The sequence below is a fragment of the Mytilus californianus genome, unplaced genomic scaffold (genome assembly GCF_021869535.1).
Source record: "Mytilus californianus isolate M0D057914Y unplaced genomic scaffold, xbMytCali1.0.p SCAF_10, whole genome shotgun sequence".
In the NCBI taxonomy this organism is placed as follows: Eukaryota; Metazoa; Mollusca; class Bivalvia; order Mytilida; family Mytilidae; genus Mytilus; species Mytilus californianus.
The window spans coordinates 21,542,132-21,555,052 of record NW_026262582.1 but is presented as its reverse complement, the minus strand read 5'-3'; the positions used below and the strand labels follow the sequence as shown (position 1 = coordinate 21,555,052).

At 31.5% G+C, this 12,921-nt stretch overlaps 1 protein-coding gene across 2 annotated transcripts; it reads right to left on the bottom strand.

Annotated features, from left to right (window-relative positions):
* Nucleotides 1-2,836: 2,836 nt before the first annotated feature.
* LOC127717767 (uncharacterized) lies at nt 2,837-12,092 on the bottom strand. Of its 2 annotated transcripts, none has more exons than XM_052223562.1 (6): nt 12,032-12,092; nt 10,643-10,790; nt 8,636-8,764; nt 7,290-7,425; nt 4,508-4,600; nt 2,837-3,016 (listed from the first exon to the last, which is right to left on the bottom strand). In XM_052223562.1, exons 2-6 carry the CDS (start codon nt 10,751-10,753, stop codon nt 2,847-2,849), a joined length of 639 nt encoding a protein of 212 aa, XP_052079522.1. In that variant the 5' UTR covers nt 10,754-10,790; nt 12,032-12,092; the 3' UTR covers nt 2,837-2,846. The 2 variants fall into 2 exon arrangements, with proteins under 2 accessions (XP_052079522.1, XP_052079523.1); XM_052223563.1 differs by having other exon boundaries at nt 10,643-10,769; nt 12,032-12,082.
* Between the last annotated feature and the right edge of the window lie 829 nt (nt 12,093-12,921).

The window sequence follows — 12,921 nt, the reverse complement described above, 5'->3', positions numbered from 1 at the left end:
GTTTTACTTCAATAACACATTATTCAATTTGTAAGTTTCATTGTAATGCTTACAAATGTAGCTACTATGCAGGAGATAATTCAATAGAAATACGGAATATTAAGCTTAACTTCAAATTCCATATTTTCAGATATCAATAATATTACAAATAATCCATAATTATAAGGAAATAGGAACTAAGTTTGTTCTATTCCTCTCAAATATTTAAAAGCCAAACATGAAATGATACATTATAGAACACAATGAGAAGGAAAATCGAAAAAATAAACACTAAAACACCAAGACAAAAATAAAATAAAGTAATTGACATAAAACAGTCCACATAATGAAACTAAAGAAAAACTACCCCCACTAAAATCCAGGAACTAATTCAGAAGCTTCAAACAAGTTGCAGTTATTGCTCAACTTTTGTTATTGGCTGCAAATTCTGGTAAACTTTATATATACATTTTCCATAAATGTATGTAGTAATTACAGATCATTCAATAGTGAACTGTTCGGTGTTTCTTGTCTTCTAATTATACATCGGAAACTTTTTAAATATCAGGATGAGTAAATTTTCTGTCCATTAAACGTCACTGGATGTTGATGTTTGCAAAAAAAAAAAACATTGTTTAATGACGAACGGTACAAAAGATAATTCCGGATAAAATCGTAAACAAATATTGCAGCACAACAAAATCAAGCGTATCTAAAGGTTAACTTTAACAAATGACATAAAAAAAAGTAAGCAGGTTAAGCTCTACTACTGGTTTTATTGCTCATGGCAATCAATAATTCTTTGCTTAATACCTTTTTGATGGTGTCAGAAGAACAGGATATAAGAACTGCATTCATTGACGTCATCTGTCATTGAAAAAAAAATTCTTGAAATAAGAGATTGCCACTAGGCCTCCTAATCACCAAAGTCCAAACGATGTGGATGTAGCAAAAATATATCCAACCGGCCGTTAGCAGCTGATTCGATATTCAAAACTTCAAAACTTCGCAGTAGAAATAACAAAACCTTAAAATTTGAAAGGATTCTTTAAATGATAACCATGTTAAAAAAGTAGATATGATGAGAAAACGATAGAAATCTTTTTCTGACTCCTACAGAAAATCGTAATGTCTCGTTGTCCTAAATAATAACCCCTTACATATAATGTGATTCTATCTGTATCTTAACCGATAAAAATTGTCATAAAATTTAGTACAGAGTAAGTTATCATGTGCATCTGTTAAGAATAATTTATAGAAATGTTTTGTTTTCAATATGCATGGAGGGCTAAAATGACGGTTGGATATTCAAAACTTATTGCATTACTACCTGGTACCGCTTAAATTACAGTTATACCTTACTAATCATTCAATGTCTTTAAAATTTGGGTAACAGCTAGGTTAGACATAGATAGTAATACTATCAATAGGATACAATGTATCTCTTAAAACTTTATTTTCGACAAGCACAGAGGACTTAAAGTGCCCATTACAATACAAAGGTTAAAAAAACATTGTCGAAAAGGGTCTGGGTGCGTTAGATAGACTTCCTTTGTCGACCAAACGTCACGAAGTTTAAAGCCCTCCTTACATATAAATGATGAAATGGTTTAGGGAAATTATTTTGATAGTATCTGTACCTATACCTAGTCTTATTGTTAGCCAAACATCGTTGACATTGAAAGAACAAGAAGGTCTCATCTCATGTATGCGGTCTTCGGTAAACTTTTGCTATATATTTTGAATATTTTGAGTCATCCGTACATATCGGAGCCAAAGTTTCGAAAATGTCTGTTTTGGGTTTTCCCTAGCTATATCTATATACTTATATTTTATATGTTACCATGCTGTTCGTTCATTTTTGAATATTGTAAATATCCTGAATCAAACTTTACATCTGAGATTGCATTCTATAGATACAAATATATAAATTTGAAAAAGAAAATTGTGATCTTATTACTTTTAACTTAGAACAATTTGAATATTGAACAGACTTCTAGCAGTATGTTGGATATCGAATCTCGAATAACAAATTACGAACGGAAGACCAAATAGTGAATAACAAAGTAGCATTGTTAACGGACCAACGTTACTCAGATATTAGCATTTTTCTGTATATAATTTCTTCTACGTTCAGTTGTATCTTCTTTTTCTATGTTTCTGATAAAAACAATACCAATAAAAATGGCACTGTCCTTCCAATTAAGCTTTAAATAAAACTAAAGGCTCGAACTAGCATATATAGCTCACTTTGATATATGTGCCTTTTCAACGTTGGAGAATAGAATAGTCTTCATTACGAAGACCTCCTCTTGTTAATCTTATCTTACTGCAAATTAAAAGAGAAAAAGTCCATAAAATATATGAACCAAAAACAAACAACATGACAGTTCTTTTTCTAGTCGTTCAGAAATATTATTTGGTGCAGGAATTTTTTGAAGAAAAAAAATATTCTACAGTTCTGTTCAAATATGGAACAAATTGTAAAAATTGTCATTTAGGGATAATAACCCATATAGGGAGTCGGCCGGCAGTTTTATACATATTGAAAGTATTTTCCATCTTGTACGGTTGATGCTATTTCCTTTTTTTAGAGTCTCTTTATCTTTTATTATTTTCAAGGTAATAGGATGGATTCTTGTCTTAGTGATCATTTGCGCGATTTAAAGTATGTAGATCTATTATTGTTTTTTAGATAAGAGGGAAGAGTCGGAGAAAAAACGGTCATACCCATATGTAAGAACAAAAACTCCTTATAGAATTGGCCTACAATTTCGGAAATGTTGACTGATTTGTAGATCTTGGCTTTTAAGGGTAATAACTAATATAAGAAGTCTACTGATCTGAACAAAAGGGAAAATGTTCAATTAGTCTTTAATGATTCGGTACACAATAATGAGAGCCGGAACATTTTTCCGATATTTTTGTGTTTCTGTAATTTCTTCTTTCTTTGGTAGTTTATTCTTCTCCAATGTTTCTAATAAAGGCAATAACAACTCAAACGCTACTGTTCTCCAAACAAAACATATAATACAACCTGAAATAGATTTCAATATATAAATAATAATTACATTAATCTACAAAATACATAAATTGATATAATGCCTTTTTATAGTTCACCCAATCTGAAAATAACGAAAAGATTAAATAAATTTAATGCGTCTGAAAGATTTTATTTTTTTTTAACTTTCAAATTGAATGCTCAAACTCCCCCCCCCCCCCCCCCCCCCCCCCCCCCCCAAAAGAAAAAGGTATATAATTACTTGAATACGTGAGGCGCTATATACTGAAAGGAACCAAAAGAAAAGCCAAACAAACGTAGGTCAACCTTTGCCAGAAAAAAAAATTGATTTATAACTGAATGTAACAAAGGATATCTCAAGAATGCTATGTTTTCCGGCAAAATGAACTCACGTTTAGTGATATTTGTTTCAAAATTTTTAAACTTATACATGTTATATAAATTAGAAAATGTGGTAGGATCGCAAATGAGACAGCTCACTACCAGACACCAATTGATATAATAGTTAACAACTGTGTATGTCACCGTGCGGCTTTCAAAAATTAGCAAAAAACATACCTAATAGAAAGCTATTAAAGGCTCCGACATGTCAATTGTAAAACTATTCAAACGAGAAAACTAACGGCCTTATTCATGCATAAACAAAAACAAATATCATAAACAGCAAGAAAAGACAACCACGGCATTGCAGGTTTTTGTCTTGAAACAGGCACATACAGAATATGGCTAGGTTTTAAATATTTGCGGGCGCCAAATCCTTCCCCTGACCTTGAAAAGTGGTGTAACAGCATAACATAAAAACATATCATAAAAAACAGTTGAAGAGGTATTGAATCATCATACCGACACAAAACACTTAAAAGCAACTAACAAAAGCACTGAAGACAAACAGTACAGATCGGAGAAAATAAATAATAACCTACAAATAACAGCTAACCTGAAGGAATCAGTACCGTAATTTGACAATGATACATTATGCATATACACTTATGGAGTAAATAGATACACGTCGTTGGTACATAGTATCTTCTAAAGTGGGGTTCGTGTTGCTCAGTCTTTTGTGTTTTATGTTGTGTTTTGTTTACTTTTGTTTTTTGGGTTTTTTTTCTTTTTTTAATTGCCATGCAATTGTCAGTTTATTTTCGACTTAAAAGTTTGATTGTCCCTTTGGTATCTTTCGCCCCTCTTGATCGTGTGTTTATAAGTCTCCTCATTGGATTAAAGGAAACGCATAATGATTATTTATGTAATTTTTCTTACATTTTAGCCCGATTATAGGGAAAGAATAGATAAACGCTGTTCTTTAAGTTATATTGAACTTCCGGAACACTGATACCCCCACCAAGTTTTTGGTTGGATTTGTGTTGTGCAGTCTTTAGTTTTCTAAGTTATAATTTGTTTACTGTTGTTTGTTTTTTGTTTTTTGTTTTTTTTTGGCATAATGTTGTTAGTTTGTTTTCGACTTATGAGTTCGAATGTTCCGCCTCTTCTTTGTTCACATTTTACCTGGTTTTCCAAGTCTTATCATTTCGTACACGGAGTCTTCTGGTATGTCACCTTTTCCAAAAGCACCCGAAGTACAAATGGCATCATAACTACCTGTAGAATCAAACAAATAATGCAATTTATCTTAGAAAGCAACTAAGTTTTAGTTTGTAACCCAGATTTGTTTTTATCTCTATCGATTTATGAGTTTCGAACAGCGGTATACTACTGTTGCCTTTATTTACAAATACAAGTTTAATGAATGATATTATTTATTGTTGTTTTTGTTAATTTAAGGATAAGTTCTTATTAAAAATACAAACGAAGAGATGTATATTATGGTTTGTCCAATGTGATATTCATTCCCCAAAAGAAATAAAAAAATAATTAGCAGAAATAATTTTTAATCCGATGTATAAATCTCGTAAATGAATTCTGAACATACAACGATCAAGGATAGGATATGCTGTTACTGTGAATGGGATACAAATAAATTAAAATATTGAAATGAAAGATTGCGTTTTTTTAAATGTAGCCATTTTCATAACACCTCAAATGGAGAGTAAATAATATAGGATTAAACGCCTTTTTAAAGGAATTTATTGGTGTATAAACTCGTCCAATTCGCTCACAAACAAATGAAAGTCCGAAGGACTTTTATGATATGTTTGTAAGTGACTTGGTACAGTTTATACACCAATAAATTCCTTTAAAAAGGTGTTTAATCCTTATAATTCTTTAAAATTGGAGATAAGGAATTTATTTTTCCACACACGTAACCTCTATCACACGTAAATTGTACATTTTTGTCATTGAATAGGCCTCAAGTTGCGCATGAATATATTTGTTGGTTAACGCAAAAATATGTACTCCATGAAATTTGCAATCTGGTTAGAAATAAACTACAAAAACTCTTATTATCATTCAAACGAATGTTTTGTGTTTATTATTTAATTTAACTATTAAGACCTATTAACGCGAATCGAAAATAAATTTTGTTAACGTCGATTCGGATTGGTTCATTATCGCCACCATCTTGTTTACATTGGTTACGAAAAGAAGTTCGGTCAACGTCGTCTATCGAAAAATAAACAACGTCAAGAACAACTACCGGAAGTTCTCTCAACCAATCATATCAACGTATTCTCTAATATGCAAATCAGATAAGAATTATATAAGATTAACGACCATTTAACCAACCGTGATAAACTTTTAGTTCAACCTCCTTCGCCGTTTTTGTATTTTTTTTTCTTTTACAAATCAAGGAAATTTTTTTATTAGTCCCCAAAAAAACTGATTCTGCGGTATATTTTAATTGTTCTCATGATCTCGTTACGTAAAACAGTCACTATGCATCGAACTGTGACAATTGTTTGTCTCTTAGTCTTTTTTCTTTTTAACCATGTCGTTGTCAGTTTATTTTCGACTTATGAGTTTGAACGTTCATTTGGTATCTTTAGCATCTCTCTTATATTGTGAACCTACACATCATCTTGATTATTTGACTTGTAATTGCAAATAACTCATCAAGAATTTTCATAGTCAATAGGATTGCAAAATTTCGCTACATATCATGTGTCACGAAAACTCTATAATGCTAAATTGTATACACCCATGTGACGAAATATTCATTCACTTAATGATCAAAGCAGTATTTTAAAGTGATGTGATTACCAATTTTTTTGTTTCGGTATATAATAAAAAAAGAATTGTTGATAAATTAAAATGTTTCATTTGAGATATTTAATCAGCCTCCCTTTGCTAACTATTACGATACACGATAATCGACGATCTAAAACAGTCAATTGATCTCTATATATTTTCCTCAGTACTTAAATTAAACACATGTATTTTATACAATATAAGTTTCATAATAAAATATTTATTATGGAGGGTGCATGGAAAAAAAAGTTGTAGTATGGACCGCCACTGTGGCTGGAATCATCAGGGTGTTGTAGGGAAAAAAACAAGGGCACATAATTTGTTTTTAACAATGTAAAATGGTTTAATCAGAACTATCTTAAATTAACAAATAAAAGCATGACAGCATGTAATTATTCAATATTATTCTTACAAAATGCGCCCTGTAATTTGGACGTTAGAATAATTTACGCTAGCCTACAGGTAATGCAGAGTGTCTACGATAACCAAATCCTTCTTATCATTAAAATCCAAGAAATAGTGAGCACCCAACTGTCGCCAAAAAGGATATTTTACAAGTAATTTCATTTGTGTTTATCTAATCAATGGCAATAGTTACTGTCTGTGGTACGTATGCTTTATGTTATAATTCGCCAAAATTATATAATTTTAGTTTTACAAACCATTGAATAAAATCGCGTACGACAAGAACTGAATGATGGCACGGTTAAATTGTGTCTTGAAGACTTGGACAATGATTGGAATAGATTACCTCAGCTGTATTTGGCAAAAAAATTTGGAATCTAAGGTCCGTAATGCTCTTCAACTTCGAACTTTGTTTGGTCTCTTTTTCATTTTTTTGATTCGAGCGTCATAGATGTATCTGGCGAAGAAATTTGTATTCCTGTTATCTGTGATGAGTTTATCTATTAACATTTTTTTTACATCCTTCTAATGCTTCATAAATGTGTATTATAATGGAACATGTACTAAAAGTATCATATACTAGTAAGTTGAGGTGACAGGGACGAATAAGCCCCAACATATACCTTCATCTTTTCAGTTATTTTTGCAGATTCACCTATACATTTCTGACAATACTTCATTGGCCAAAATAACTAAATACCAGTCCTTAACTCGTGTCTTTTTTAATAGAGCTTACCTTCTTTAATGTTTGTAGGCTCCGATGTAAACAGTTGACAGTAAAGGTTGCGATATATGTCCTTCTGTTTCGCCAGAGTCAACATGCCTTGTGATGGATCAATTCCATCAAAAGTACGGAACCCTAGCTCATGTAACTGAAAATAATTCAAAATGTTCCATGTCCTTATTTTAATAATGATAATACATACAAACTATAATCATAATCATAAGTGTTGTCTGCAATGAAAAAGCTTTATATATTGTTAGTTAATTGTATTTAACATACATGATAAAATTCTGAATATCTTTCAATTTAAAAATATTTGATATAACAAATTGGTTTAACATAACAGGGTAATAAATACATAATGATTTTGTTGATGATCGAGAAAATAAAGTTTTGATATATCAAGTGTTAAAATCAGAAAAAGTATTTATTTTTCGATGCATTCTGAACACTGTACTTGTACTGACATTTCATCCACTCTCTTTTCAAATGAATCCAGCACGGATATAAGTAAATGACACATAGCAAATGTATCTTCTAAGTCAACGTGAAGACAGCAAATATCTTCATCATAACTTAATAAACTTGAATTATACATATAATGAGAGTATTATGAGTAATAAATTGTCAATATATTGATAATCAATAAATATAATAAATCGACTCATTCAAAGCTAGTTTCGGCTGTGCTATCATGGCTCACTGGATGTTATGTTATCAAACGTTTCATTTCTTTAGCTTTCCAAACTTTCAATTACGAGGTTTCTTTAAGACAAAAATTCAGAAAAACGTGCTTTCCGCACGAAAATAATAGGTTGAGTATCTTCATGCAAGTTAATGATAGATCGTTTGTTAAGACAATGTTTTGCTTTAAATACTAATTTTCCGAGTTTAAAAAGGTCTATATTCATTTGGATCACTTGTAAACATTTGGTATCACGTGTAAATTCAACGGTGGGTCCTGATGTTCAAATCTCGCAAATGGATTAGAAATAGAAAAATCCAGGTAACAAACAAATGTTAAGAGTTTTTGACATATTGAAAACTCAATTTTAAAGATGAAAACAAATTTTGTTATCTCATTCATCAAACATCATATCAAAATAGATTTTATCAAGGCGTAGATATAGATATAGAAAGATATAGTTTCTTGCATTTTGTTTTACGTTAAAAATCAATGAAATAAAAATAATAACTTATTCAAGAATTCACACCTATGTGTAAATTTATATGTTGTTCGGATACACGTTAAATAAGTTTCGATATTTAAGTTCTAGGATGAGTTATTCCTTGAATATTTTGTCTTGGGTTTAAGTAAGGTCGAACATTTTGGATGTGCTGAAATAAAACTTTCTTACGCGCTTTCCAACCAGGCCAGTCCCAACTCCTAAATCAAGTATTTCAACTTTGTCTCGGTTTTCTGTTATATATGACCCTATTGTTTCTGCACAAACATACGGACTCTGCCAACCCTCTTCTCCAAGTACCTAAAATTATAAAAATAAAGAGAAGTGATATTATTTTGATATGTATCGCAATGAAGCAACTGTGCATGAACACCACATAAACGTTTCAAATGTGTTTATAACAAATAGTTTAATTTGTAAAAACCTGCTCTACCAAATAAATTATAACGTATATCACATGTTATTAAATAAAGTTTCATACACTAAAATAAACAGTAGATATATATTTTGTCGTAGTTGACCTTTGATTAATTTGGCTATTCTTTTTAGCACCCTTTTTGACCAATAGCTCCTAATGTTCTACGTGTTTATTATTTCCTAGAATTCCAAAAAGTAATGTAATTAAATGAGATCTTTGACGATACTTCTGCCAGTGCTCCAAAGTAAGCGCTACTACACTAAAGTGAGAACAAACAATTATTTTGTTCTAGAATGCACTGTTGATAGGTTAACAAATTCATGAAGAAACCAAGATTCCAATTCCCATAGACAAAGTTGACCTCTGGTGAATTGATCTATTCTTGTAGGTCCCTTTTTTGTCATATAGCTCCAAATATTTCTATGTAGTCGTACATCCCTGGCTGTCAAATATTAAGGGTTAATAAATATTCATTATATATCTGGTTAAGGTCAAGGTAAATCCAAAAGTGCACTTCTGAAATTTTATTTCTATTTGAAAGGAAGATGTATGGTATGAGCTATTATAGTATAGAAATGTAAGTGCAGAAGGTTCACTTTTCTCTATGTTGTAACAAACATGTTAAAATTGACACACGAACAGTTCTATATGAATCTTGTAGCAAAATGTGTCCATATAAGCACAATCCATCATAGCCGTTTTTTTTTTTGGTTTGATTTAAATAACAATACACTAATGCATTTTGCAATCATTTGATACATGATTAGAATTCAACAGTTCTGTCATACATCGACCTTTTTAGTTGAAAAAAAACTGGCGATTGATTCCAAAGCGTTCAAACTAAAATTGACGGATGTCCTTCCAAATGTGACTACAATGGATTGCACGCAAAATTGTCAATCTGCATTTTTTGTTAATAACCTTTTCTAAAACGAAATATTATGATAGAATTTGACAAACAATGTATAAATTTAATTTTTGAGTTGAAAATTTGAAATTTGTAAAATTTAAAATCCAAAAAATCGAAAATCTCTCAGAATTGCAGAAATGTTCTGTATTTAAAGAAGATCTGTCCGTTTGAATTTATTAAATGGGTTGGGGGGGGGGGGGGGGGGGGGGGGGGGGGGGGATAACATTAATGTTGCGTTTATATTAGCTGTCAGTATATCTATTTAGGAGTAAAGTCTTTAATCATTACTAAATATTGATGAATTGTTCTCAAAATGAGGCAACAGTATTTTAGGCAGTTCTTTTTAAAATATATGAAGGTTGACGCTGTAAAAATAATATGTAAGACACAATTCTAAATTTGAGAACTGATGAATGATACTTTAATGATTATCAAGGCGTCCTCAATTTATTTCCGATTTATGAGTTTGAATGTCCTTTTAGTATCTTTTTCCTCTCTTAATGTCTTCTGAACATCTGAAATGCGTTTGAAGCACTTTTCTAGAATCATCTTCATAAGTAAATGCGCAAACACAAACATTATGAAGCTATATCTCACAAGGAATATTAAACGAATCAGGTAAAACTTGTCAGAGTGCTGAGTCAGTAATTGGTATATTGAAGGCATTCACCATTCGTGTAAAAATTGACAACTTAACTCAAATCTGACTTAACCTTGAGAACATTCTCGTGACATAAACTTTGTCAGACTGCTGGGTCAGTATTCAATATATTGTAGGTATTCATTATTCGTCTAAAGAAAGTGACAATTTAGGTCACATCTGATTTTGTGACATACATATAAATCTCACCTGCTCATATGTGGAACAGAAATCATCATATTCCTTAATCCTTTCCTCCTGTGTTGGGTTACCGTCAGACAAATACCATACGCGCTGTTTCTTGCTGTGATTATCTTCCATTTTTTGTATGGATTGACTATGATTGGAAAGTTTAATTCTGTTATAAGAAAGCAGAATGAACATTCGATGTAGTCACTTCGAGATAATTGCAAATTAAAATTTGTATTTTGTCATTTTTTTTTAATGGACGATTGTTTGTGTTTTCCAAAAGAAAAAACTGGATGTAAATTTTGCATTGCAACAAATAGTACGTTTGCACAAATATGGTATATAAAATAATATATATATAATTCGTTTTGTTAAATTGTATGTGATTTGAATGTTTTTGATGACAGTACTTATCTTGGCGGATACGTATTTGATCTCAGACGTCTCTGGTGGGGTCCTTTGAGTAGGTAATTTATTTGTTATAATTTGAGTTCTATCTGGTTGACAACTATTTCCTTGGTAATTTGAGTAACGAATATTGACCCCTCAAACGACCTTATTTGCAATAAGACTGACTTGTCAAATATTCCGTTTTTTTTTTGTTTTTTTTTTTTCAGTCGGTAGCATAACAAGAACGCCACTGTGTTTTGCCAATCACCACGTAGCTACAATCTAATTGTATGTGTTGCATAATAGCTATGCTTGTAACACCTTGCGTCTGATATTTAGATGGATTCGATGTCCCTAGGGTTTGTGCATGTTCAATGATCATCTTTTATATGGACAAACATATGCCCCTGATCCATTATCATTGCATATTTTTCAATGAATGCAGTGCTTTAAATTCAGTCAATGAAATAAGCAAAAATATATTGACAACTATTGAAGAAAGATATAAATAGTTGTGAGCATTAATCAAATATTTCCTTTTTGTCATATATATATATATAAAAAATATGATGTATATAAAAACAAACAAAAATTTAAGAAAAGGTAACATTTGAATTACATTATATATATGAAAGAGGGACGAAAAATACCAGAGGGACAGTCAAACTCATAGATCGAAAACAAACTGACAACGTCATGGCCAAACATAAAAAGACAAACAGACAAATAATAGTACAGATGACACAACATAGAAAACTAAAGACTAAGCAACACGAACCCCACCAAAAACTGGGGGTGATCTCAGCTGGTGCTCCGGAAGGGTAAGCAGATCCTGCTCCACATGTGGCACCCGTCGAACTGATTTATATATCTGATTTATCCTTACACCGCCACATGAAAAGACCGAAAACGCTACTATCTACCTTTACAAAAAAAAAAGAGATAGCTAAAATAAAAATAATATAAAGCATCTAAATTAAGACTACAAATTGATTCAGAATATTTGTAAATAAACAAAACCTGTTTTCATATCACATGTCTCAAGCAGAATTATGTAATCTTTTCAAACCAGGAAGATAAATAAACAATGACAGTTATTTATAATTATGTAATGTAAAAGTAGAACAAGTTTCCGGGATCATAGCATTTTGAATTTTTACATTTCAAATGAATTTAATTATTTTCCTCTTTTTGTCTGGAATAAAAAACGTTTACTTTCTTAACAAAATTAGAATCAGATGTTAACATGTTAAATATTATGGGCTCCTCCCATTGAATTATGTGACTGTTTCCCTATAGAAAATGAGAATATAATTAGTGATTGGATTGTGTGAAAGGTATATATAAAAAAAAATAAAATTGAGAATGGAAATGGGGAATGTGTCAAAGAGACAACAACCCGACCATAGAGCAGACAACAGCCGAAGGACACCAATGGGTCTTCAATGCAGCGAGAAACTCCCGCACCCGGAGGCGTCCTTCAGCTGGCCCCTAAACAAATATGTATACTAGTTCAGTGATAATGGACGTCATACTAAACTCCAAATTATACACAAGAAACTAAAATTAAAAATGATACCAGACTAACAAAAGCCAGAGGCTCCTGACTTGGGACAGGCGCAAAAATGCGGCGGGGTTAAACATGTTTTTTGAGATCTCAACCCTCCCCCTATACCTCTAGCCAATGTAGAAAAAACAAACGTACAACAGTACGCACAGTAAAACTCAGTTTAAGAGAAGTCCGAATCCGATGTCAGAATGAAAAAACAAAAGAAAATAAACAAAATGACAATAATACATAAATAACAACAGACTACTAGCAGTTACTGACATGCCAGCTCCAGACCTCAATTAAACTGATTGAAAGATTATGTCTTCATCATATGAATATCAGGCACAATCCCTCCTGT